A 27,916-nucleotide genomic window follows, 5' to 3' on the forward strand; every position below is an offset into this window, starting at 1 on the left:
TTGAAAAAAAAAAAATTAATGAAAGCCAAAATAGAAAATGTGGAAATAGGAAACGGTCTTCTATTCATGCTCAGCACTCAGCAGTAAGTCACTCCTAATTTTGAGTCTCCACCCCCTTTGAGGCTTTGACCCCTTTTGCTCTCTTTCCATACTCTTATTATTCCGTATTAGTCCCTACCTCCATCATTGACAAAACTTCCTTCCTTTCACCTATCGATAAAATAAAGTCATTAACTTTGATCAAGGAGGATATTTGATGTTGGAGGCATTCAACAAAATAAATTGTCGTTTCATCTTGCGAAATTTCCAAGGCAGGCAATAAATCTGTCTTTATTGAGTGAGAGAGATAAAGATAAATAAAATATAAATTAGTAAGCTAAGCGAATGGCGTGTAATTGGTCGTCTGAAATGCAAGAACCAAGCGTAGATACTGATAAGCTAAGTTACGAGATTTTCTCCATCCTTGAAAGCAGGTTTCTGTTTGGATATGAAGAAGACACCAACACCAACAACAACAACCACCTTCATAATGACAGCAATATTAGTAATAAACTAAGTTGGGTTCCTAAGCAAGTAACTCCAGCGCCGGAGAATTTATCGCCATCATTGACGCCTCCTCGAGACGGCGGCTTGGGCTCATTAAAAAACCAACGGGGAAAGATATGCATCCTCAGCATAGATGGAGGCGGCATGCGGAACATCATCTCCGGAAAGGTCTTGGGTTATTTAGAGAACGCCTTACAAGTCAAATCCGGCAACCCTGACGCCAAAATCGCTGACTTCATTGATGTAGCCGCTGGCGCCGGAGTTGCTGGCATTTTCACAGCCATGCTATTCGGAACCAAGGATCACACCCGTCCGCTATTCAAGGCTGACGACACCTGGAGGTTCCTGGCTGACCAGGGGAGTAGAATTTACCGCTCTGGAAACCGCCCCGGTTCAGGTATTTTCACCAAGTTTTTTCGTGGTACCGGTACCCGGTCTAGTACTGTCGTTTTAGAGAAGCTGATGAAGGAGAAATTTGTCAAAAACGGACGGAGTTTAACCCTCAAGGATACTCTTAAACCGGTATTAATTCCGTGTTATGACTTGTCTAGTACGGCGCCGTTTTTGTTCTCACGTGCGGATGCACTTGAGACGGATGGGTTTGACTTTCGGCTTTGGGAAGTCTGCCGTGCCACGTCAGCTGAACCGGGTGTTTTTGATCCCGTCTGTATGAGGTCTGTGAATGGTTCGACTCGTTGTGTAGCGGTTGATGGTGGGTTGGCTATGGCAAACCCAACCGCAGCCGCAATCACACACGTGCTGCATAATAAGCAGGAGTTCCCGTTCGTGCGAGGGGTTGAGGACATAATGGTACTTTCGATTGGTAGTGGTCAGCTTTTAGAAGGGAGTTTTGATGATGGGGTAGTCAAAGCTTGGAAACCAAAACATTGGGCTCGAATTGCGGCTGATGGTTATGCTGATATGGTCGACCATGCTGTTGCCAAGGCCTTTGTGCATCACGGTGCCGGTAATTATATTCGGGTTCAAGTAAGCTTTCTGGGGTTTAGTCCACTCAATTAAAACTTGCTTAGTCTTTTATCTTATACTACTTCCTTAATATACAAAAACTCAAATGAGATCATTAAAAAACAAGGCTCATACACTTATAACATGATGTTGCATAATACCACCCAATGTTAATGAGTATTAATTTCCAAAATTGAAAATTAAAGATTGTGACATGTGGTTTTCAAGTGTGGGTGGTAAATTTCGAAATTTATATTTTGGTCCCAAATGATCTGGAATCCATTGGCGGGTCCATGCCTTAGGGTATGGGGTCCTCGGAAACCGGAAAGAATTTTTGTTGTATGTTTTCGGCCTTAATTGAATGCTAGAAATATCATTTTTATTGAATAATATATGTAAAATATTATAAAGGATACCTGAAATATATTTTTCCGGATCCGCCACTGAATTGGAATCCTATAAGGTTGTCTTGTAACAGACATTCTTACATACATACTCCCTCCTATTTTCCATTTTGTTCCCATTTGTTGTGGGCACAAAATTTTAGGAGGTGAATAAAATATGAATTGTGTAAGTTTGGTGGGGTTTAGTGATAGGAGAGATGAATGAATAAATAGGAATTAAATAAGGAATTGTGAGTTGGGTGGGGTTTGGTAATAGGAGATAGGAATGAATAAAATAAGAATTAAATAAGGAATTGTGAGTTGAGTGGGGTTTGGGTGTTAGGAGAGAGGAATGAATAAAATAAGAGTAAAAGTTTTCCAAAAAAGGAAAGAGGAAGAAAACCTGAATAATCCGTTTAAGGAAATAGGGAAGAAAATGGTGAATAGGAGGGAGTAATAATTACATGGAGTAGTATATATTTCTACTAGATGTTAAAAACGCAATTCGCAAACACAAGACCAACATTCTCAAAACCTATCCTTTAGCATGGAACAAGTCTACAATAAATATGCCTTTTTGTTTGTTTGTTTGTTTGTTTGTTAGGAATAATACAACTTTATAGTAAGACCACCCCAAACAAGGTCAATTGGGGGGGTTAATTCGTGAAAGGTCACCTTAATCCTTAATTAAGAAAAAAATTAGGATGACCTAAGGGGGTGATCAAGGTGAGTAAAGGTCAATTTGTGACCCTTATTAGCTCAAATTGACCTCCTTTGTGACCCAATAGGTGTCACTCTCTGGTTGGTTGTTCAATTTTTTTTTTTGCTTTTCTTTTTATTATGTAGAATTAGTTTGGTCTAAAGAGTGGAAAGAAAACTTACCGTATTGCTTGGAAGAATGGGTGAGCAATTGGAATGCAATTCGTGCTTGGAAAGGGAAGCGGATGATGATTAGATAGTTTACTACTGCTTTCTTTGTTTTCGTTTTCTTTTGTTGTGAACTTCGTTTTGTGGCCCTACTCGCTGTAGGTCACGGGTTAATCCCATTTTAATCAAAAAAAATGTAGAATTAGTTTGGAAATTTTAGAATTATTTATTTTCATATTTTTTTATCTTATATATGCGATTTTTTTTAATTATATTTGCGGTTTTTTTTTGTTGTCAATAAAATCGTCTTTTCAATTTTTAAATTTTAACAATGTTATTTAATAATTTTTTTCCAGTAGTGTATCCCATTAAATTAATATTTAACATATTGGACTAGTTTTATTTTATGAAAAATAAAAAATAACTTGTATATATTTAGTTAGTAAATAATGATGAAAAAAGTAAGAGAGAGATTTTAGTGAGGTAGAGAATGTGGGAAAAGATGAAAGTGAAAAATAATTGGATTAATTGACCCAGGTCATGACCTTCTGCTTAAAAGGGTGAAATGAGTCAAGTTAATAAGGGGTGATTAAGAGTAAAAATTTTGATTGATCCGATTAAGTTGACCTTTTGCTTGGGAATGGTCTAAGAAACAAGTGTCCAAATTGTTTGGTTAATGCCAGCAAACTGAATTAATTGATCAAGTTGCACATCGGTATTTGACAAACAAGAGATGATGACGTTGTTGTAAGTTGTGGGAGAAGGTGTATATCCCTTACGGTTGGCAGCGTTCTACGTAATTGTTTCTACAGCTAATGTTAGATCATCCCAAAGTAAAGGTCACGCTAACTAGGTCATGAACCGATTTTACTCTTAATTCCATCTTATTAACCTTGACCCATTTTCATCCTCCCAAATAGAAGGTCGCGACCTAAGTCATTAGTTCAATCATTATCCACTTTACAACATTCCCACTATCATATTATATACTTCTCTCTTACTTTTTCTAATTTTATAAATATATTCATTGTCCTTTTTTTGTGTCCAACAAACCAGAAAATGACACTTATTGGATAATGGAAGAGATCACCAAATGAAGCAAAGGTCACAAATTGACCTTTGGTCACCAATTAAGTAGCTTAATTAAGTCACTAACCATGACCAAGCAAGATCATGACCAAGCAATTAACCTTGTTTGGGGATGATAGTAGGGGACACGTACCTGTAGAGTTGTAGTTGCCTTCCACCCAAATGACAAGGGAATTCACCAACTTGCTACCCTTGCAGTTATTGTACTGGCCCCTCTTACTCCTGCTCTCCACGTGATTCTTCGGCTGTTTTATACTCTGTAACAGGTTTTTTTTTTTGTGGGGGGGGGGGGGGGGTGGGGGGAATAATATTGCAGTACGGGTGATATTGAGTTGCTTCCTGTGTGCATTTCAAATTACGGATTATTTGTTTAACTTAGGTTTTAACCCAACACAAATTCTTGTTTGTGATTTAAGACATATTCGTCATTCTTGTGATGAATACCATTTTATCTCATGAATCTCACTTTTTTCTCTCTCTGCAACACTATTCATGTGGTCCCCTTTCTCCACTAACTCATTTTGTTACCATTTTATCTCACAAAATATCCGCCACAAATGGTAACCCGTCACAAGGGAGACCAATTGTTAACACAAACACTAAGGATAAAGAAGTAGACAAATTATTGGATGACAAGCAGCCTTGTGATAGACATAGACTGCATCGTCTAAGTAGTAGGCAACATTTTTGTGATTGATTGGTCAAGAATTTCATTGATAGTAGAGCAGTTTGCCAAGGCTTTGGGCTAATGACCTACTCCCTTCATTCAACTCCACTTTACAAGTTTCTTTTATCACGTTTGTAAACGCAGCTTTTACACGATAAATATCATTAGCTGCGTATTTGCAAAAATTATAAAAGTAAGATATTTTTAATGTACTCTTATAGACGAATCAAATAAGATCCCACATCAATATATTTTCACTTATGTATCGAGAGAAAATTGAAGTTGAATGTTCGCTTGTAAATAGTGCGCAAAATAGAAAGTTGCAAAGTGGAGTTGAATGGAGAGAGTAGCTTTCTTCTAAAACACAGTTATTGCATTATTATAATACTAGTGTAGATCTCGCGCAAATGCGCGGTATTTTAGATAATAGGTGTCAAATATTATAGTTTAGTAACATGTTTAAGTTATATACTCCGTAAGAAAGAATATTTGATTGTTTTCACACCAGATACGATTGGCGTTCTAACAGAACCTTATTATTATATAAATTACTTCACTGTTATAATGTTAATAATGATAAATACAGCCTTTAGTGCTGTATTTAAGAACTAAATTACTTCCCAAAATGGAATTAAATTAGGAATTTATGACACAATTACGCGTAAATTGATGTCATTAATGCTTAATTTAAGTTTTTCTTTCCTTTTTAGTTACCTTAAATGCAGCCCTTAGGGCTGTATGTATCATTTTCCATAATATTATTATACGATTACATTAACCAAAAAAATAACCTCAAATAATGAATTAATTATACAATAAAATTAGAAAAATGGCAAAAGGAGTCGGGCCCTGTTTGGTAAACAGCGGATTAATGTCAGCATAAGCAGATTGCAAAAGCAGATTATAAATGACAGATTTTATCAAAAGGTTTGACTAGAATATTATAATTAGCAGAATTAATTTGAGTGTTTGGTAATTGGCAGATTACTATTAGTAGATTGCTAGTTTTCTTTGTAAAATGAAGAAAAATTTCCTATTTTACAATATGCTAACCAACATGCTGAGGTAAGCAGCATATTGTAAAACAACATATTGACCCCAAATATGTTGTTTCAATATGTTGTTTACCAAACACTAAAGTTAGCATATTGATTGGTCAAACATGCTAAAACCCTTGAATATGCTAAAAATTGGCCAATATGCTGTTTACCAAACAGCGCCTTGGTCAACTTGTAGTACCTTTGTATCATAAGACAGAAAAATAGAATTATAAAAGACATATTTTTTTGCCGAACTTCTTATCATTAAATGTCAATAAATTTTTATCATAAAACTCTTCAAAGAAAAAAATAATAATTTCGGTATCATAAAATAGACTGGAGATAAACTTATAGGGAATGTAATATATATATTAAATCTTGTAAATATTTACATGTAAAAAATTATGCTCATTTATTACTCATCATACCTAGTATATGCTACAATACTTAGCCCAAGTTAGGAAATATTTTTTAGGCGGAAAAATGGGAGTTTCACCTATTCATTTAGTAAATAGGAGATTCTTTTTGGGGCAAAATAATATATGCAATCAAATAATCATCCTTGGCAAGATAATAATAAGTTCTTTTACGTTCTATGATATATTCACGTTCTATCAAATAATAAGTTATTATCTTGCTAAAGATAAATAATATATGCAATCAAATATTTTCAATAATCTGGCAATATTTGTTACGTTATTGAGCACTTAGTAGGATAGATGATTAATAAAAATATTTTTTGGGTACCATTTTTTATATTAGACTTAGCCCATAGTAGAATGCAAAAATAAAAAATAAAAGCCCAATTAGAAGATAAAATTTTAGGCGGGAAAAAACGTCGATTGACCTATTCATTTAATAAATAGGGATGAGTACTTCTTGTTGGATTATGAGCTATGCATGGTTACGACATGGAACCCTCTATGGCTCAATCTTAGTACTAATAAGTGTGGTAAAGAGCAATAGAGCATCTCAGTCTTAGACACCATGTGTTTCAGAGATACCCGGCTATTTGACATCATTGACATGTCAGAGTGTGAAACCGTCTCATACAAGATTAATTGTTGAAAACAAGTTGATTTCTGGGTCCTGTGAGAATGAATAAAACAGAGTGGGAGTACAAGAGATTTAAGAGAATAAAAAGTGGTCCACAATCTTGAGAAACTAGTGATTATTGTCAACAGTGATGTGTTGTTTTTTAATTCAGTTGCTCACATGCTGTGTAATGTTGCTGGATATTGCTCATTGTCTATAACCATACCCAAATAATTTTATTCTTCTTCAAACCCGACCTGTGACAGAAGAATTTATAGTGTTTCTGTCTCTGTTTCCATACAGAAACTTAGGAATAACATTATACTTTTGCCTCCTATGCTCTTATAGTGTTTCTATCTCTGTTTCGATACAGAAACTTAGGAATAACATACTTTTGCCTCCTATGCTCTAAGCCTGTCATAAACCTTGGAATCAACAATGTATGTTTATAAATGGAGTGTCTTCATGATTTGTCTTTTTTAATTCACCCACTTTTATTACTTCAATGTGTTAACATAGACTATTTTTAACCTTACAACTTTGGTAAAAAAAAAAAAACAAAAAAAAAACTTGGTGTAGGTCAGGATTCGATAAAATGCTATTTTGCATGTGCTCCAGTATTCTGTACAAAATAGTCGTGATTGCATTGTAGCAACGCGAAAAAAAGGACTTTTTTTTAAAAAGCCAAAAAGGACATAATGCTTTGGTTTGATCTAAAATACGGAGTGACGTTTACCTTTTCAGCATTTTGATGATGCATGTGTTTGTCAAACCAGGGTTTATAGTACTTTGATGGAATGATAAGAAATTAGGAAAACTATCAGAGTATTTATCTGTATATCAAAGGGTTGATATCATGAGGTCTATGACAGGCGAATGGGTCAAGCTCTTGTCGGCGTGGGGTGAATGTAGACACAGATGCAAGCCCTAATAATGTGAAAATGCTGGTCGGGATTGGAGATGAAATGCTGAAACAAAAGAACGTTGAATCAATACTGTTCGGAGGGAAGAGAATAAGCGAGCAGAGCAATTCTGAGAAGCTGGATTGGTTTGCAGAAGAGCTTGTGAAGGAGCATCAAAGGCGGAGCTATCGAATAGCTCCAACTGTTGCATTCAAGCAAGTGACTGATAGAGGAAGTTAGGTTACTACATAATTCAGAGAAAAGAACCAAGATGACCAAGAAAACAGATAAAGGTATGCAATTTAATGTCCTAAGGTATTTTTCTCCTGTTTCTAATTTCATGCAATGTCTAGTTGCGCACAAACCATTGGCAAAATAGAAATTAATCCACCATTTCACGAATCTAAGACAAAACATCATACTTGCCGCAAACAAAACACATTAATAAAAATTTAATGTTTCATGGGGATATTGGATCTCTTAATTTCTTGGTTCTCCAACAAAAGAACATTATAGGCCGTAGAAGACTTGGACATGGGCAGGGCCAACCTGTGCCAGGCTGGGCCAAGCAACCCATTGGCTCGTGCCTGGTCTACATAATTTTTATTTTTTTGTGCGTTTTAGTGGGCTTCGAATATGTGACTCGGGTGGATTGAGCTCGCGTTGGTGGCAGGCTTGGACTGGGAAATGACCGTCCGCAAGGCCGTGGGCCGGGTTCAGCTCGTTCATTTTGGCAGGTCTAGATTGTAGCTAGAGGTGATCAAATGGCCCAAGCCCACTGGCCCGACCCGGCCCAACCCGCTTTTTTTGAAGGGCTTGGGCCTTTTATTTTGGCCCAAAAAAGCCCATGGGCCGGCCCAAAAAAGCCCACTGTACTTTTGGGCCGGGTTTGGGCCAAGCATTTGGCCTAAATTTTGGCCCGGCCCGGCCCATATTTATTAGTTAAGGAATATTTTTCTTATAAAATTTGTTTAAGTAGCGTAAATTTTATATATAATTCCTTATAAACTCATGTATATATTTATTGAGATTTAAAAGCGATGTTCACGTAACATAAATCATATCTACTAGATATGATTAAGCATTATAATGTGTCGATGATTGTCTTTTATTCTATTTTTGGAGATTAATTCATATGTATTTCATCATACTTTGTACGATTTTTTATACTAAGTGCACATTTAAAGTACAAGTTGAAGGTATTATACTACTTATCTCGTTTGGTAAGTCGTAAATTTTAGGGTCCGAAAAGCCCATATAGGCCCAAAAGCCCGATTTAGCTCATAAGGGCCGGGCTTGGGCTCACTAAATAGGCCCTCTCATTTGGCCCGGTCCAGCCCAACCCGCACATGTGGGCCATTTTTATCATCCCGGCCCGGCCCAAGCCCGCATAGGCCCGGCCCATGATCAGCTCTAATTGTAGCCTATGGCTCTGTTTAGTAAAACGAGTTACGAGCTGAAAAGGTACCTGAAACCTGAAAAGATATTTGAAAACTGGAAAATTAACTGAAACCTGAAAAGGTAGCTAACTGATAAAGTAGCTGAAAATTAGGAGTTGATAAACGAACTTAATATATAAAAAAAAAACGTTTGGCAACTAATTGAAAAAGTAGCTTATTTTTGGTAATGACGTCAAAGAATATACTCCCTTCGTCCCGGTCAATTGTTGTCCTTTGATTTTGACACAAAGACCAAGAAAATAGGAAGGGATCAATTACTAAATGACAAGTGAAACAAATTGAGTGTAAATGATCAAAATTGTTCATTAAGTTCATTCTTAAAATAGAAATGACAAAAATTCACTGATACATCCCAATATGGAAAATGACAACAAATGACCAGGACAAACCTCTATGGCTCCTTAGAAACCTTCTCTCTAAATTTTAGAGAGAGAATCCTCTAAGGCAAAAAAAACCTAGAAATAAAATGAGATTGGATTTTCTTCTTCCTTTCTCCTTCATTTGGTTAAGTTTGCCATCTTTTCTTTTTGAAATTTCTTCATCAATCTATTTTCATGATTCTTTTTCTACCTTCTTTGAGATTTGACTGATCTTACTCTCCATTTTAGCACCGGAGAGTTAATTCAGTCATACATCTTTAGCTTGAAGGTTTAAAGGAAACATGAATTTATACAGAAAATCGATATGGGATTGATTCTCATAATTTGGATTTAGCAAAATACTTTTAGTAATTGTGTTGTGAGTATTTGTGTTTTTGGGTGTTCCTCCATTTTAAGTGTTAGCTTGAAATGCGGATCTAGATCTTTTCTTATAGCTTGAAATCGGAATGGTGTGTGTGTTTTTTATTAATTGATTGAGATTGAAGAGATGCTCCCTGAGTTCCTGTGGCCAAATCTTTTACGGAGTATTGCCTTTTCTTAGCCTATTTTCTTTCCTTACTTTTGACTGGGTTTATTTTCCATTTTTTTGGGATTTCAAAGTTCACTGTTATGCACTTCTTCCTTTGAGAGAGCATTTTTGTGTCTTTTTCCCCTTGTTTTCCAATGTTTCTTCGGGTGATCTGAAATTTTTTTAATTTTTGATTACCGCTCTCATCCGTGAGGATGTTATGGGTCAATTTCATTTGACCTAGTTTCCTTTCCTTGTCACAAAAAAAAAATGACCGGGACAAATGGAGTAATAGTTATTTATTACTCCCTCTGTCCCGGTCATATGTTGTTCTTTTCCATTTTGGATGTCTCAGTCAATTATTGTCTTTTTCTATTTTAGAAATGTATTTGACGAACAATTTGATAATTCACATTCAATTTGATCCACATGTCATTATGTAATTGACCTTCTCCTCTTTTATTGATCTTTGTCCAAAACCAAAGGACAACAAATGACTGGGATGGAGAGAGTATAATATAAATTGAAGGGATAAAAATGTAATATAACCTAGTACAAGTAAATTTTTTTTGATAAGGTAAGAAAAATAGGTTGATCCTCTAGGGTAGGACCAACATATCTCATCCTTTCGAATGAGTGAGGTAAGTTGAAGCCACCGGCTTTCAAACCACCTCGAAAGAGTTGGACATGAATGTCCAATAGAAGCCATGAAGTCAGCAACCTTGTTGGCTTCACGAAAGCAATGTTTAATTATCAGTTCATCGAACAAATGAAGGTCTAATTTCACATCCTTGATAATACTAGAGATTTCCCAAGGAATTTGCCAAGTACTACGAAGTGAGTTAATAACACATAAATTATCACCCTCCACAATTAACTTTGAGATTCCTAACTGTTTAGCGGCTAAAACACCTTCTTTTAAAGCGAGAGTTTCCGCAACAAGAATATTATTAGATCTGCACTTTTTTGCTCTGAACACAAGGACTTTACCATTATGATCTCTTATACAATATCCTAAAGCAGTTTTATTGCCTTCAATTCTCGAACCGTCAAAATTTAGATTTAGGAAATCGTTTCTAGGTTTCTCCGATGATCCCACCTAGAACAAGTAATTGAAATCTAAATTGCTACCCTAGGTAACATTTCATTTCAGGTAGCTTATTTGGCAAATAAGTTATTTGTCAACCAACCTGCTAAACGTTGTTGACAAATTACTAAGTATCGTCGACAATTTGTAATGACTTTCCTAATCTACCCTTCATTCTAAACCCCCCACATATCTTTTTTTCAAGTACGACATTTCCGTCACCACCGCTTCAATTCCGCCACTAAATTCAAGAAATCGACGACGCAAATAATCTAAACTAGTTTAATTTTTTAAAAAATTGTAATTTGTTAGTAGATTTAGGTGGTTTAGAATAGAATCGTTATTGTAAGAATGGATTAGCGATTAATTATTGCGCCAAAAATTAATCTAAGTCGGAACATGCATTTTTTTTCCGGACGAAATTTTTTTCGTTCAGACAAAAAATAAATTGGCCTGAATTTTTTTATTTTTTTTTCTCCTGGACTAAAAATTGTTTTGTCTGGACGAGAAAAATTTCCGTCTGGTTCGTCCAGGCCCTTTCCGACATTTTTTTTTAAAACTTATTAATTTCCGTCATAGATAAGTTTTGGGCGCGGGGATCGATAATCGCTAATCCGTTCTACTCTAATCCGTTCGTCAAATCATAAATTTGAAACGTAAACATATCTCTTGAACATCGTTATTAACTTGATCGTTGTTACCGTCATTAGTCGATATGTTTAAAACCGTTTTAATCGAAAATTTCGTAAATTAAATTACGATTTTTTTCCGGAAAACCGTCTTTTTTTTAGAAAGATTTGAGAGAGAGAGAAGAGGGGAGTTAATGGGGGCCAATGTTGGAAAGATGTGTTAATAGTCGACGATAATTAGTAAAAGTGTCGACGATATTTAACACGACCATAAAGTGTTGTTGAGATTGCACTTCAGGTTATAGTTAGCTTATGGGATAGGCTCATATGACTAAAAAGTGTATCTACCGAAAATGTTGCACACAAAGTTTTAAGTGGTTACCACCTAATTTGATAAAGTATATATATATATATATATATATATATATATATATATATATATATATATATATATATATATATATATATATATATATATATATATATATATATATAGCAAGGTTCAAATGAGTCCCTCATCTTTTTTGAGTCTCTAAGTCCTTATGTGAGCCTTTAGATGAAAGAAATGAAGGGATGAGATTAGAAGCAAATACATGGCCACAAAATAATCTGAATAAAAAAAACGATCAACCTCTCTCACCCATTACTCATTCACTCATTCTCACATTCTCACTTTCTCCCTATGTCTTTCTTCTCCTTGATTTCCTCTCTTTTCATACAAAAAAAACCCAAAAAATTAAAAAATTAATCACCTCTCATCTCCTCCTCCCTCACCACCGGCCACCACTCACCACCAACACCACATCCATCGCCATCAACCACCAGCCACCACCTCCTCCACCCCTTCCTCTCCTCCTGTGCCTACCACCACCGTCGACCTCCACCAACTACAACCCTCGACAACCAGATCTGCCACGACAACCTCCCACCGTCGCCCTTCTTTTCTCTCTCCTTCAAATGCAAGCACCACCAAACACCACCACCTCCTTCAAATGCAACAAGCAAGATCTGTTTTTGTTAAAATTCAGATTTGATTTTTTTATTAGGTTATGGTGGTTGGTGGTGGTGGGTCAGGCGGTCGTGCAGGGATGTGATGTCGTGGTAGTGGTGGTCGTGCGGTGGTGTTGTTATTTCCTTATATTTGATATGCAAAGGTGGTCGTGGTGGTTGTTGTAGTCATGTTGTGGCGGGTTTTTTTAGTTTCGGATCTGTTTTTTTTTTTTTTAAAATGAGTGGTGATGGTGGTGGTGGTTGTTGTGGTCGGGTCGTGGGGTAGGCTGTGGTGGTCGGGTAGTTGGATGGCTTTGGGGGTGGTGTGTGGTGATTTGGATTAAAGTTACATTTTTTGTCTCTGAAGTTACACACCTCCTTTATTAAAGTTACACTCTTGTCTATTAAAGTTATATCATTGGGCATTAAAGTTACATTGACATTTGACTAAAGTTATATAGACTTGTCTTAAAATTGAATATTTTCAGATTAATACATCTAAAATCACATTATATAACTTCAAATGAGTGGTTGTGAGGTAAAAAAAATCACTCACAAGGACTAAAGTTACACCCCTAGAACACTAAAGTTACATAAATTTAGACAAAATTTAAGTAAATTTGGACAAAATTGAAGTAAATTTGGAATAAAGATAAAAAGACTTGTCTTAAAATTGAAGAATTTCAAATCAACATATTTAAAAAACCTAAAGTTACACTAATAAAACACTAAAGTTACATAAACTTGTATTAAATTTGGGGAAATGAGAGAAATTTTGGATTAAAGTTTTATAAAGTTGGACTAAAGATACAAAAACTTGTCTTAAAATTGAATAATTTCAAATAAATATATGTAACTTTGGTCCTTATCATTATAACTTTAATGTTTAATGACTGTAACTTTAGTCGTATAGTCTATTTTAGAAATTATTTTTAATTTACGTAATTTTAGTACAAAATTTATGTATAACTTTACTGCTTCAAGGGTATAACTTTAATCTTTGTTGGCATAAATTTTGTGGTATAGTCTATTTTATACATCTTTTTGAAATACTGCAATTTTAGTTCAAATTTTATGTAACTTTAATGATTCGAGGGTGTAACTTTAGTCGTTAATAGAGTAATTTTAGTCGTATATCACATTACCAACCACCAAATCAGCCCGGAACCACCACTACCAACCACCACCACCACACCTACTACCTCTCTCCTTTCGTCGCCTCCTCCAATTACCACCACCAACAAAGCAAAAAAAAAAACCAACAACAACATCAACCATCCTCACCTTCTCCAACCACCGCCACCACCCAACAAAAAAAACAGATCTGAAAAAAAAAAATTAATCTCAATTAAAAAACCGGCCCACCTTCCACCTTAACGCAACAACCGTCAAGAGATCTAGAAAATGTTGATCTAGCCTTAAGTTATATGTAGATCTAGGTTTTTAAATTTGTGTGAGAAAAAAGGGGGGAAGGTGGTGTTGGAGGGGCCAGTGAGGGAGTAGCGGCGGGGCCGTGACCGTGGGCTCCGGTTAATGTCGGGAGGTGGTGGGAGTGGTGGAGGGCGGGTGGTGATTTTGGGAGGGCGGGTCGTTGTTGGTTGTTGTTGGTGGTGGGTTGTTATTGGTGGTGTTTGGAGGATGGGTTTTTATTTTAGAGGAAATTATAGAGAAGATGAGAGTTTAGAGAGAAGGAGGAGTGTTTATGAGAGAGGGAGAATGAATGAGTGAATGAGAGAATGAGAGAATTAGGAGAAAGGAGTGAATGAGGTAGTTTTTCAGATTAATTTTAGACCACAAATTTTTTAGACAATCTCATGCCTTTATTCACTCTTTTTAGATCTAATCTTGCCCCTTCATTTTTCTCATCCAAAGGCTAAGAGGAGGACTTAGGGACTCAACTAATATATATATATACATATATATATATATACATATATATATATATACATATATATATATAGGTAGGATCCGGTGAGAACGACCCTCCCCCCTTAGATAAGAGTGAAATAAACGGCTGATATTACCTATTGAATTAAACCTATTAACTATCACATTAATTATAGGATTATTTTATGAGAATACTCTGAACTATTAGGGTGCTTCTCAAAATACTCTAAACTTTATTTTAACTACCAATAAAACCAACAAATACACCCCTTCTCTTATAATAGAATTGATGGACGGGATACCTGTTAAGCAAGTAAACAATTGTTTAACCCCTCTTATGACCCCTCTCTGTTAACCTCTCTTTTAACCCCTTCCCTTACTTCTTCTCCTAATCGCCAATCCTCTCTCTTCTACAACACAATCTGTCTCAACCATTGATGGGGATGTTGGAGCTTTATCCAAATTTCGAGAGTCAGATTGATTTGGATGACTATTGCTTGTAAAATCAGTCCTACCCAGACCAGAATTAACAGGTCTGTGAGCACTCGCTTCAGTAGATATTTGCTCAATCCTCACTTCCAGTTTAGTGCCACCAACTGCCGTATAGAATCACTAAGTAGGGGGCGGTAAGCTTGATGCGAAAAAGGCATGAGTGCAGTTGGAACCAAGGAATCGTCCGAGAGCAATAGCATAGAAGTGGAGGGTATATGTTCGGCACAAGCACCTGTGGTATATTTTCGATCGGGCTTGAAATCATGCCCACTACCTAGATTACCATTAGGCGTCTTTACTGGCCCGTTCATATAAACAAGCAATTGTCTGGACATAAGCACAACAATGTATGATTGTACGGTTGTACCAATTTAATCATGTAATCCTTTTGAAAGAAATATCTTATCAATTAAAAACAGTGGAAACTAATGAAATATCTTATCAGTTAACAACAGTGGAAACTAAAGCATACAAATTCAATTATTTCACATGGAAGGAAAGAAAGAGGTAAAGGAAAAAGATGAAGATTCATAAAAAGAAAAGTATGGGTCCACAGCTAAAAGTTACCAGCTACAACAGGTTAGAAAAACACTAATTCTAGTCTAAGGGAAGAGGTGTAATAGTTGGTTATATTGGTAGTTAAAATGGAGTATGGAGTATTTTGAGAAGCACGCCCATAGTTGAGAGTATTCTTATTAAATAACCCTTAATTATATCCATCAGGCCCACATGTTTCCTTCATTTTTCAACTTCAATCCCGATTTCTAACTAACCAAGAAAATCCCAATTCCTTTGCTAATTTCCCCCGATTCACCATTGATAACCATTAAAGTTAACAAGAGCCATGTAATCAGAGCTACGACAATAGTCTCATCAATTAAATCCATCAATCCCATTGCCACACGTCATCCTTTTTCACAAATCCAATTATTATACTCGTATGCGGCCGGAGCTCAGACGATATCCTCGCCGGATGAAGTTGCATTTCAGGAGAACCATCACCGTCGTCAACCTCAGGAGCGTCATGCCAAGTCGCTCCACTAAAGATCTCCTCATTACCATCACCTTTGTTTTCTCCGTCACCATCATTCATCATCAAATTAAAGATCGGAGCAAATTTGATATTGATGTATCTTAGAGTAATTTTGATGTATCTCAGAGCAATTTTGATGTGCCTAATAAATAATTTTGTGTATTTATCTTAAATACATCGAAATACTGGCTAGATGCATCGAAAATTAGTGTAGATACATTGAAATTGATTGGAAAATAATGAAGGTGTGTTATGGGTGGTGTCGTCATTAGATGTTGACTGGTTAAATAGTGAGAATGCATACAAATGGAAATCAGTTGTTGCCGAATTTCAGGATGCTGAAGTATTTGTCGCCGACGACTTCTTTGTCACGAATCAGGTTCCTCGCCACTGGAAGCATCGTGCCGCACCGCAAATCTGGTCGCGACAGTGACGAGTTGGGAATGAGAGAGTAAGAGGCTCGCCGTCGTATGATGATGGTAGTTGTGTCGTCGGCGTCGTATGTTGGTGGTCGTGGCGGTGGCTGGTCGTAGTGGTTGTCGTCTGTTGGTGGGGGAAGCGGGAAGCCTGACATGTTGGAACTTGAATGGTGGGCTCGTATCAGTTAGTGGGAGTTTTGGGGTGGGACTTGTAATATCACTGACTTGGGCGCGCTTATTTTTTTATTAATGTTAGCTGTATTCTTTAGATACTAGTCGTTCTCATCGTTCTCACCGGATCCTAAATCTATATATATATATATATATATATATATATATATATATATATATATATATATATATATATAGTTGAAGTATCATTTTTTCTAATGGAAAATTATACCCCTCAATTTTTCTATTTTCTTCTCAACCGTTTTTAGGGTCAAAATTACCGAGTTTTGACCGTAAATATATTACAAAATAAAAAATAGTACTGTAAAAAACTAAAATATTACAAGTAATATTTATCGTAAAAACACTTTCGCAAAATATTATATCTTAAATATAATTTTAAAAAATATGATAAGGCGAAATGAAGTAAAGTAAAAAGGTGGAGAATGGAGAAGCAACCGTACTAAATCAGGTGGAAAAAACCTCGCATGTTACTTATATTTTCAATATATGAAATTCCAAAAAAAAAAGCTTTAGATAGGGGTCGAATGACGAATACGCACGCATCAGGCACTAGACCACATCTTTACCATCAGACCACAGGTACACGGATGAGAATACAACGGCCTTTTTAATTGTTACATTTGTTTTCCAGTCAACAGTACTTCGGGGTAGCAAATTTTCATCTTTCTCGTAAATTTTTCTTAGTTTGGGGTAGCACTTGCTACCCCATGCTACAATACTGGCTACGCCTCTGTCTCTAACAATATCTCCCAAACAATAAGACTTTCTACATTTTATATTGAATTATTTACATATATTTTTTTTTTCACAAATATTAAGAAAGTGTAAAAGAAACACGTCTCTACTTTTGATATGCTTACTACCAATATACCATCATATAAAACCCTTATATATTTTTCCAACAAAAACTACAAAAATAAATAAAGTTATATGGTAATTTAATTGATCAAATAATATCTATTATTTTGACTCTATGTACGAAGTAATAAAATGAGCAGAATACTTACAAAATTAAGAGGGCGATAGGTGGTGTGATTCGTGTAATTTTGAAGGTTGACTAGGGCAGAAAGCAAGAAACTAGCGTTGTACTATACGAGTAGCTTATATGAGTGGGATCGTGCTGTCTCCTACCGACACTACGTCTTTGTACGAGCCGGAGCCGGGCCCGGGCTGCAAGCTCTGCCATGTTTACCAAGCTACCAAACACAAATTCTCATTATAGACGAACACTATCCGTCTATACGTATAGACGGATACCAATTTCCCTCACAAAATACCCATTTGTCATAAAGTAGAAAGCACATGAGGGGTGCCCCACCTTGTCCCCCTACCCATTTTATTAGAGATTTTTACCCGTCTATTCGCCCCACCCATCTATACCAAGACCTATTGGCTACCAAAAATTGTCATATTCCGCCTCTATTTTTTATTTTAACTTTCTAACTTTGCTCATCTCTCTCTATAACATATTTCTAACATTATATTGTATCGATTAATAAAAAATAAGTGACGAAAACTTAAATTTGATATGAATTATCATACTCCCTCTCATCCAAACCAAATGTTACATTTGACTTTATTACGCTTGTTGAGGCTCATTTTACAACGTGAATGTCTTTAGTTATATATTATTAAAAATTATAAAAACTTGATATTCTTATAGCATTTATGACGATGAATCAAATAAGATCTCGTATGACTATGTTTTCTCTTATACATTACTAATAATACCAAATATTCTCTAAAATCATGAATAGTGCCAAAAAGTCAAATGTAACTTTTGGTTTGGATGAGAGAGACCGAGAGAGTATTAATTACCGATGAATTAATAAAAAAAATATTGAACTAACGAATTAATGAACTTTTTACCTATGTTAGACGATGATTGATAACATAAACGATAATAATGACGATTTAAATTGGGATCAAAATTGACTATTAAGAACGGAAACTTTAAGCGACCATAACTTTGTTCTCGAGTGTCTGTTTTCAATGATTTTTTTTCCAAATCGCTTATTTCGACGATACGAACGCAATGAAATTTTTTTTAAAAAAAAAACTAAATGGTCCATTCATGTAAAACACACGAATTGACCTAGGCCGATTCATGTGGTTTACACGAACCAGCCTAGGCAAGTTCGTGTAAATCACATGAACCGGCCTATGCCAGTTCGTGTTTTTCACAAGAGTAGGCACACTTGCAGTTTACTCCTTTTTTTAAACATTGTGTTCGTCTCGTAAAGTTATGCGATTTGAATTTTTTTTTGTCAAAATCGGACATCCGAGCATAAACTTATGGTTGTTTGAAATTTTGTTTGTTTCTAATCGTCATTTTTGTTTTTAATTAATCGTTTTTAGTTATTAATTATCGTTTATTAATATACGAAAATCAACGTTACTAAAATACGTAAAGAACGAAAAAAGATATGTGGGTTTTTGAAACGGTTTTGATTTTGTTAATTTTTGCAGCGGGTTTTAAAATTTTGAAATTGGAATTCGAAAATGAGAAAAAAACAAGTAATGTATAAAGGAGTTTTAATAATTCAAGGGCAATAAGATAAAATATGTTAAGGGACATAATGAGTAAAACTAGGGCGGAATATAGCAAACCCTTTTAAAATCGCTTCCAAGGAGTACAGTTCCTCTCCATTTCCCAAATGAAATGGAGAGTCCATTTCTCTCTCATAATAAAATATTATATTGTTGTTTTCTTAGAGCAACTCCAATGGATAGCTACAATCTCTTGTAGCTTGGATTTCCGTCTCATCATTTCAAGCAACCCTGTTTTTCGGCTACAAAGTCGATTAGTGGTAAGCTACAATACCATGTAGCTTGTATGAGTCACACAAGTTAAATTACTATTTTAACTTTAATTTTATTCAATTTTTACACTATTATTCAAAGCATTCAATTTCAAGCATGTTGCTTGTGCAAGTTACATTAGCTTTCAAGCATACATTACTTTTTCTTCCCCAATAGTTGTGTTGTAGCTAGGTAATTTATGTAAATTGCAAGCAGGTCCAAAAATTGTACCATTGGAGTTGCTCTTACTAGTTGCTTTTGCCTTTATTTTTTATGCTAAAATATGCTCCGTTCGATCGCCATAAGATGGAATCTAGGCCGTTAGGAAATGAACCCTTCAAAGAAATGGAGAGAATCCTAATTAACTTCCAAAATGGTCTTGATTTTGTTAGGTTATCAAATAAGCATGATCCATCCACAAAAGAGGTCAATTGATGACCTATATTTTTTTTAAAGTAAAGAACAATTTATTAATAGAACGTCATACGACACTTACAAATGTTACAAAGAATAAGTATAATCAAAAACCAATCTAATGGTAACAAAAGAAAAATAACTTTCTTATAAACTAGGGATCTCAAAACATGATCTGACAATTCGGCTCGTCCTATTATCGCTATCTTCATGTAGTTTATGAGGAGATCATTCGTTATTATGAGATAAAATTTACTTCTAACTAGTTCCAAAGATCGTTGACAAATCACTTGTACCCTTTGAAAGAACACGCTACGAATCATCAACAAACTACTCTTGACTGTATTACTGATGAGACTAAACCCACGAATAAATGAAAAACCCTCAAAATAAGAAATGAAAAACGATTCTCACCATACACAAAAACGGAGACTTTTATTACTGATGACCTCTTTTGAGTATCTCCCAGGTGTTAGTGTGTTACCCTGTGGCTGGTTAGACAAATAAAACCACTCGCAAAAACCAAAATGACAGCATCTCCTGCAAAATTTCTTATAGCTTTCTCCATGCCTGCCAAACATGAGAAAAATGAAAAAAAAAGTCCATAACCAAATAGATTAAAGATGGGTTTAATTTGGGAAATTAGGGTAGAAATTGATTTAGGTTGGTATTGGGTGGGGAAATAGACAAATTCAATGTGGATAAGTATGTCCTAAAAAGGTAATCTTAATGGATTAATTTACAAGCAATAATTCAATTATGAATGACCTTATATTAATTTATACTCCATTTTAACTCAAAATAATCTTAATTATTGGCCCCATCTTCTCAAAATAGAAAATGGTAGATTTTAACTTTGCTTAGTAAAAAAAAAACGTATATAATAGTAACTTTTTAATTTACTTTTTTCTAAACGATCACTCCCTTATAATCTTTTGTCCGTCATTCAATAAATATGAAGTTTTTTAACTGGCCTTAGACTATTTGAGCAAAAGATTTAATTTAATACTTGAGTTTATTCTAAGTTAAAATGTAGTTGGATTAATATTAGAAGATCAACCATAGTTAAGATTATTGTTGTAAATTAATCTTATTATATACTTCCTCATAGTGGTTCATTTCGTCCCTCTTTTCTTTTTTATGGTAGGCATATTTTCTTCCAAATTTTCTTTTTTGAAAAGTTGTGTGTTCTAAAATTATTTGCTTATTTCTTGTACAAAGTAAAAAAGGGGGAAGAAATGAGCTACTAACATGAAGTATTAGTGAGGGGTTATTTATTAGAAATCAAGTTTCTTTTAAATTTGATCTAATTACATGACATTGAACGATTCAAATTCAGTTGGGGAACATATTACCTTCAATTGGAATTAGGCTATGTTCTTTTGGATTTAAAGTCACTTAATTTAAGTTCACTTCAGATCCTATAAGTTCAGTTCAGTTCAGATCCTATAAGTTTAGTTCAGATCCTATAAGTTCAGTTCAGTTCAGATTCTATAAGTTCAGTTCAGATCCTATAAGTTCAATTCAGATCCTATAAGTTCAGATCATATCAATTCAGTTTAGAAAAATTATATACAAAGTATTATTTTTAAAACCGACGCAAAAACATTTGACATTATTAATTGTTTGATACATATATACATTATTATTTTTATACCAAAATTATCACTCTTCTCATTATTTTTTATCGTTATGTAACCGTAGTATAATGTATGAACAAACAAATGTATATAAAGCGGAAAAATGTTACTTCGTATTATTTTACCTTGTGTTTTAGACTATATTTTCTTATTTGTGTTCTCTCTTGGCAACCCACTAATTTCTTGTAAAAAATTTGTTTAATCTCAATAAAAGTTTGCGTTTATAATAATAATAATAATAATAATAATAATAATAATAATAATAATAAAACTTGTGGTTCTATAAAAAAAATAATAATAATAAATAATAATAAAAAACAACAACAACAACAACAACAACAACAAGAACAATAACAATAACAATAACAATAACAATAATAATAATAATAATAATAATATTTAAGTTAAATTAATTTAAGTTAATTTAAATTCGGATCGTGTAAGTTAAGTTCAGATCCTATAAGCTAAGTTCAGATCCTATAAGTTAAGTTCAGTTCAGATCCTATAAGTTCAGTTCAGTTCAGATTCTATAAGTTCAGTTCAGATCCAATAAGTTCAGTTCAGTTTAGATCTTATAAGTTCAGTTCAGTTCAGATCCGATAAGTTCAGTTCAGTTCAGTTCAGTTCAGATCCTATAAGTTTAGTTCAATTCAGACCAGATCCGTTTCAGTCCAAAAGAACAGGGCCTTAACCATCTTAGTTCCCCAATGGGATCAATTTTTTGGATTCGAGCTTGTTTAGCAAAGTTTACCTTTGTGCATTTACAACAACTCTAATGATGAAGTTCATAGTTCTTTTTAGAATATATAAAGTTGTGTTATTGAAGAGAACAAGAAGAACCAGAGGAATGAAGAATTGTATCTTATTGGATAAGTTTGTCCATCGTTACATAAGGCATATATAGTTACAAGGAAATATTTCCACAATCTTAAGCTAATTACAATCTACACATATAAAGCAACAAGATTATTCATATTTCCATAACGACTAAGATACGATATGATAGCATACCGTATCATATCATATAATATCTTCCTATACTCCCCCTCAAGTTGGAGCATGGGGCAAACCAATGCCCAACTTGCCTTGTAGATACTCGAAAGGTTCAACACCCAGTGGCTTCGTAAAAATGTCTGCCAATTGCTCCTTGCTTCGCACATGAGATGTTGAAATCGTCTTAGCTAGCAAATGATGACGAATAAAATGACAATCGATTTCGATATGCTTTGTACGGTCATGAAAAACGGGGTTCTTCGCAATGTGTATTGCTGCTTTATTATCACAATAGACATGCATAGGCTGCTCGTGATTAATGCCGAGAGAGTGTAGAAAAGACTTTAACCAAAGTAGTTCACTTGTTACTGCGGCCATTGCACGATACTCCGCCTGCCAGTTGATTTGGCAATGATTTGCTTGCTTTCTTGCCTTCCACGAGATAGGACTGGTTCCTAACGAGACAAAATAACCGATTAATGAGCGACGTGTCAACGGGCATCGCGCATAATCGAATCCGAATAACCATGAAGCCGCAAATTCGAATGTCTATGAAGAATGATGCCTTTTTGCGACGAGTTCCTTTAACATAACGCAATACTCGCATAACGGCATCCATGTGCTCCTTTCTTGGGGCGTGAACAAATTGGGACAACGTATGTCTCTTGCATAAACTAAATCGGGTCTTGTTATGGTCAAGTAGAGGAGGCGTCCTACCAACCTTCGAAATTTCATTGGGTCCTTGAGTATATATCCATCGCCAAGAGAGCCAAATTATGGTTTTTTGGATAGGAGTCCCAATTGGTTTTGCTCCTTCCTTCCATTCCTCCGTCCTTAACAATTTCTAATGCATATTTTCGCCGACCGAGAAATAATCCTCGTTGCCCGGATGCTACTTCAATTCCCAAGAAATACCGTAGCGACCAAGGTCTTTAATGCCAAAGCTTGTGTCGAGAAAACGCGCTGAGGCGTGCACATGCTTCTTCATTATCACTTACGATGATCATATCGTCAACATAGACAAGTACCCCAAGAAATGCATTATCGTGATTGTATGTAAATAGAGAATAATCAGCTAGAGATTGAACGAACCCATATTTTAGCAATGAATCGGTCAATTTTGCAAACCAATTTCTCGAGGCTTGTTTTAAACCGTACAATGATTTCAATAATCGACATACCTTGTTCGGCCCATGTGATTCGAAACCTTGTGGTAGTCGCATGTAAACTTCTTCATCTAAATCCCCGTGAAGAAAAGCATTGTTTACATCGAGCTGTGTGATTGACCATCCTTTGTGCAAAGCAACTGTTAAGAGACAACGTACGCTAGTCATTTTTGCCACCGGTGCGAATGTCTCATGATAATCGACGCCTTCGATTTGTGTGAAGCCTTGGGCCACCAATCGCGCTTTATAGCGCTCAATTGTACCATCCGCCTTGTACTTCACCTTGTAAACCCATTTGCATCCAATTGCTCGCTTCCCAATTGGCAAGTCGACAACCTTCCATGTCCCATTCGTCTCTAAGGCAGTAATTTCTTTGGACATCGCTTCTCGCCATTCTGCCTTTGTAGCTGCTTCGAAATAACTCCGAGGCTCCTGAACTTCATCGATTGCAGCTAGAAAGCACTTGTGAGCATTAGAAAAACAATTGTTTGCAACATAATTACTTATTGGATAACGAGTACCTTTCTTACGAATTAGCGATTGGTCCGAGTGAGCTTGTTGTGTGGGGTTTATTATTCTTGTGGATTTACACACGTAATCTTTTCTCCAAGCGGGCTCGAATTTTTCGCGAGCACCACGACCCATTGGCATACTTGTCTCGGCTTGCTCAATCTCAGGTTGTTCAGGAACCTGCTCGTTTTCACTCGTGGGTTGCTCGTCAATGACCTGCATATTTGTACTCCCCACTTCCTCATTTTCTTTTTCAACGTCAGACTCTTCATTCCCATTTTCTATTGGTTCATAAGTAATTGTCACATGGTCATTACCAATAGCATGTTCTTGATTTGTGGATAATTCCATGCCTATTTCTTTATTAGTAATCCCCAATGGAAAAACATGTTCATAGAAAATTACGTCTCGCGATTCATAAATAGTATGTCGAGATAGGTCATAAACTTTCCAACCCTTCTTACCGTGAGGATAACCAAGAAATATGCATCGTTTACCTCTTTCGTGAAATTTGTCCTTTGGTTTTTCTTTGCTATGAGCGTAACAAAGACAACCAAAAACTCGTATATTGTCCATGAGTGGTTTGTCACCATGTAACAATTCATAGGGAGTCTGACCATTGAGTATGCGAGTGGGTGTACGATTTATAAGGTATGCTGCAGTTAGGACACATTCTCCCCAAAATTTTAATGGTAAATCAGCTTGAAATCGTAAGGCTCGAGCCTTTTCCAAGATGTGCCTATGCTTGCGCTCTACCCTCCCATTTTGTTGGGGTGTGTCTATGTTCGGGTCCGAAAGACAATCCCATGTTCATTATAATATTCTTTCATAGTCCCTGAAAGGAATTCTGTCCCATTATCACTTTGTACGACTTTAACTTGTTTACCAAATTGAGTCATCGTCATTTGACAAAAATTTCTCAGAAGTTGGCTTACTTCCCCTTTATCTCGCATAAGGTAAACCCATACATTCCTACTATAGTCATCCACTATGGTCAAAAAATAATGGGCTCCTGACAAGCTACTCGTGCTATATTTACCCCAAATGTCACAATGAATTAAAGCAAACAGTTCAAGGCTCCTTTTATTATTCAATTTAAAAATTGACCGCGTTTGTTTAGCACGACAGCATGAGTCACAAACATCGTCAAAATTCCAAGATAAATTTTTGCCAACCAAATTAGAAAAGAAAGGCAGTATACTATGGGATGGATGTCCAAGTCTCCTGTGCCACAGTCGTCCATCGTTGCTCACGTGTGTCCTTGCAACGGCTTCCTGACCATGCTTTAAATAATAAACCCCATCCTTGTGCTCACCCCGTCCAATCGTCGTCTTCGTAGATTGGTCCTGTATAACACAATAAGTAGGATGAAAAGTTACAATACAATTATTTTCTTCAATCAGTTGTTGTATCGAAATAAGATCGCAATTTAGACTTGGCACAAACAAGACATCCTTTAAGACGAAACCATTATTTAGAACAACTTCTCCATGCTCCTCGGCTATAATTGTTGTTCCATTAGGCAGGGACACCGTGGAAGACATGCCCTTTCTCACGTTACTGAGCAATTTTCGTCGTCCCGTCATGTGATGCGATGCACCACTATCTAATAGCCAATTACTAATGAATTTATTTTCGTTACCTGTTAGTTTTTTACTATTGTCGGGTTTGCTCACCAACAAATTTCGCAACTGGGTCATCTCCTGCTCAGTAAATCCTTGTTTGTTCGTCTCATTCTTGCTTGTTGTTGCGGCATTAGCTGTCTGGTATGCACCTCCTTGTCCTCTGCCTCCACAACCGATGGCTTCCGGTTTCTTCACAATTCCTTCGACGAACCCCAATTTGTTCTTGGCGTCGAGACCGTTTCGGACTGCATCGGCCCAAAGGTCATAATTTTCACCATTAAAAACTATGTTTGTCAATGACAAATTCGGACTGTCAGATGGGTGTAAATAAAGTGGCGAGGACGGAGCAATCTGTTCAATTGTCTTGCTACCGTTTCCTTTCTTTCCTTCGCCTCCCTTTCCTGTTTCTCCAGTCGTCATTGTTTTGCTTTATTTGTTTGTTTTGTTTTTTTTTTTTGAAAATAGGAACAATTTTGCGGAAGATATGTGCTCAGGATCTAACTTGCTCTTGATGCCATGAAGAGAACAAGAAGAACCAGAGGAATGAAGAATTGTATCTTATTGGATAAGTTTGTCCATCGTTACATAAGGCATATATAGTTACAAGGAAATATTTCCACAATCTTAAGCTAATTACAATCTACACATATAAAGCAACAAGATTATTCATATTTCCATAACGACTAAGATACGATATGATAGCATACCGTATCATATCATATAATATCTTCCTATAGTTATATTGATGCTAAAACGATTTGTTAGTATTTTAGCTAATTTATTTTCTTAAATCCTAATAAAGTCGTGTGTTGCACGTAAGAGTATCTTATGCAAGAAATTAGGTGAGCAAGTATTACAAAGTCGTAGGTTGTACAATGGTCTTGCACAATATTTTGTGAAGCATTACAAAGTCTATATGGTTTTACACAATTTTTTGTGGTTTGTATGGTTGAGGATACTCTAGCATATTATATTCTTTTCTTACCTATAAATTTTTTATGCGTGTAAATTTCTCACTAGTTCATACAAAAAACTTCATAAAAAAATATTATTTCGATATTATTTGTTTCACTCCGTAGATGGCAAGATAGAAAAAGAATCTAGAAAAAATGGAAAATGCACGCGTTGCCTTTGAGATTTACCTTTTTGTCCGAAATACTCAATTTTTTTATCCGAATATTTTTAAGATGCCATAACTCGTGGTTACGAATTAAGAAAGTGACGATTTTTTTTCAAATTAATCATCTTTTCGAGAATTACCATTTGAAAAAAGAATTTGTTGAGTTTGAAATTCGTGACCAAGAGATATGGTCACTCAAAGTTTGTTTAGTCAAGAAAAATTTGACATACAATAACTCCGAGCCATGGGATCCAAATACGATAAATTTTTTTCAAATCGTAGTTCTCGAAAAGATGATCGATTTGAAAAAAAAATAATCACTTTCTGAACTTGTAAACACGAGTTATGGCCTCTTAAATTTTTTCGGTCAAAAAATTGGGCATATCGGACAAAATGTCAAACCTCAAGGACACCGCGTGCATTTTCCGTAAAAAAAACAATCTAAAAGTTCCTAGTTTATTTTTGTGATGCAGGTGAAAATATGTTTTTAACATCTCAAGGTGAAGAGAGGTTGCGTATAGCCGTCTAGGTTTAGCAAAGATTTTTTTTTTTTAACATTGCAAGCATCACGTTTAAAAATGTGAGGAATTGGAGGAAAGAAACCTAGCAAAGTGTTGAAAAGGCGCAGATCTTGGTAGGATTCCTTTGCCTGCCCTATCACTAGCATTGTGGTGCCGTGTCTCTCTAACTTTTGCTCTTTAGCTCAATACTACAAACAACATCAAATTGAAGACAGAAAATGCCAAAAAAAAATTATAAAACACTGTAAAAAATTGAAGGGGTCCATCATTAGGAAGTTTGAAAAGATGGTAAAAGATGGAAAAATGTGTGTATTTGAATGCAAAAAGCGAGGTGGGAACTGGGAAAGTGGCTTTCCTCTTTATGCTTTTTTCCGGGTTTTTGACAGTTTCTATTTTTATGTGTATCGTTTTGACCTCGCTTTACCATGGAATTTTTGTTTGTTGAGTAATACTCCCAAGGAATTAGACCAAAAAAAAGCTGTGGTTCCGTTTCCTCTTCCTATTATCTAATGTAATTAATAGGGTTATTTAATGAGAATAATTTAAACTA

General features: G+C 35.5%; 1 protein-coding gene across 4 annotated transcripts; it reads left to right on the plus strand.

Moving 5' to 3' along the window:
• Nucleotides 1-27,916, plus strand: LOC141611901 (patatin-like protein 6). 4 transcript variants are annotated; one of them, XR_012528861.1, is made up of 3 exons: nt 1-1,533; nt 7,466-7,788; nt 27,319-27,916. XR_012528861.1 is itself a non-coding variant. In XM_074430553.1 (2 exons), the coding sequence occupies exons 1-2, from the start codon at nt 385-387 to the stop codon at nt 7,733-7,735; spliced, it is 1,419 nt and encodes a 472-aa protein (XP_074286654.1). In that variant the 5' UTR covers nt 4-384; the 3' UTR covers nt 7,736-7,897. The 4 variants fall into 4 exon arrangements, 1 of the variants encoding a protein (XP_074286654.1); XR_012528862.1 differs by lacking the exon at nt 27,319-27,916 and adding an exon at nt 26,191-26,927 and having other exon boundaries at nt 4-1,533; XR_012528863.1 differs by lacking the exon at nt 27,319-27,916 and adding an exon at nt 8,120-8,427 and having other exon boundaries at nt 4-1,533.

Source organism: Silene latifolia, chromosome 11, assembly GCF_048544455.1.
Source record: "Silene latifolia isolate original U9 population chromosome 11, ASM4854445v1, whole genome shotgun sequence".
NCBI classification, from domain to species: Eukaryota; Viridiplantae; Streptophyta; class Magnoliopsida; order Caryophyllales; family Caryophyllaceae; genus Silene; species Silene latifolia.

What these genes read in the sequence shown, in the direction of transcription:
- LOC141611901 (XM_074430553.1), top strand. Translation starts at nt 385, where the DNA reads ATGGCGTGTAATTGGTCGTCTGAAATGCAAGAACCAAGCGTAGATACT. An exon ending in GTAATTATATTCGGGTTCAA is followed by an intron (nt 1,534 to 7,465) that starts GTAAGCTTTCTG and finishes GGTCTATGACAG; the next exon opens with GCGAATGGGTCAAGCTCTTG.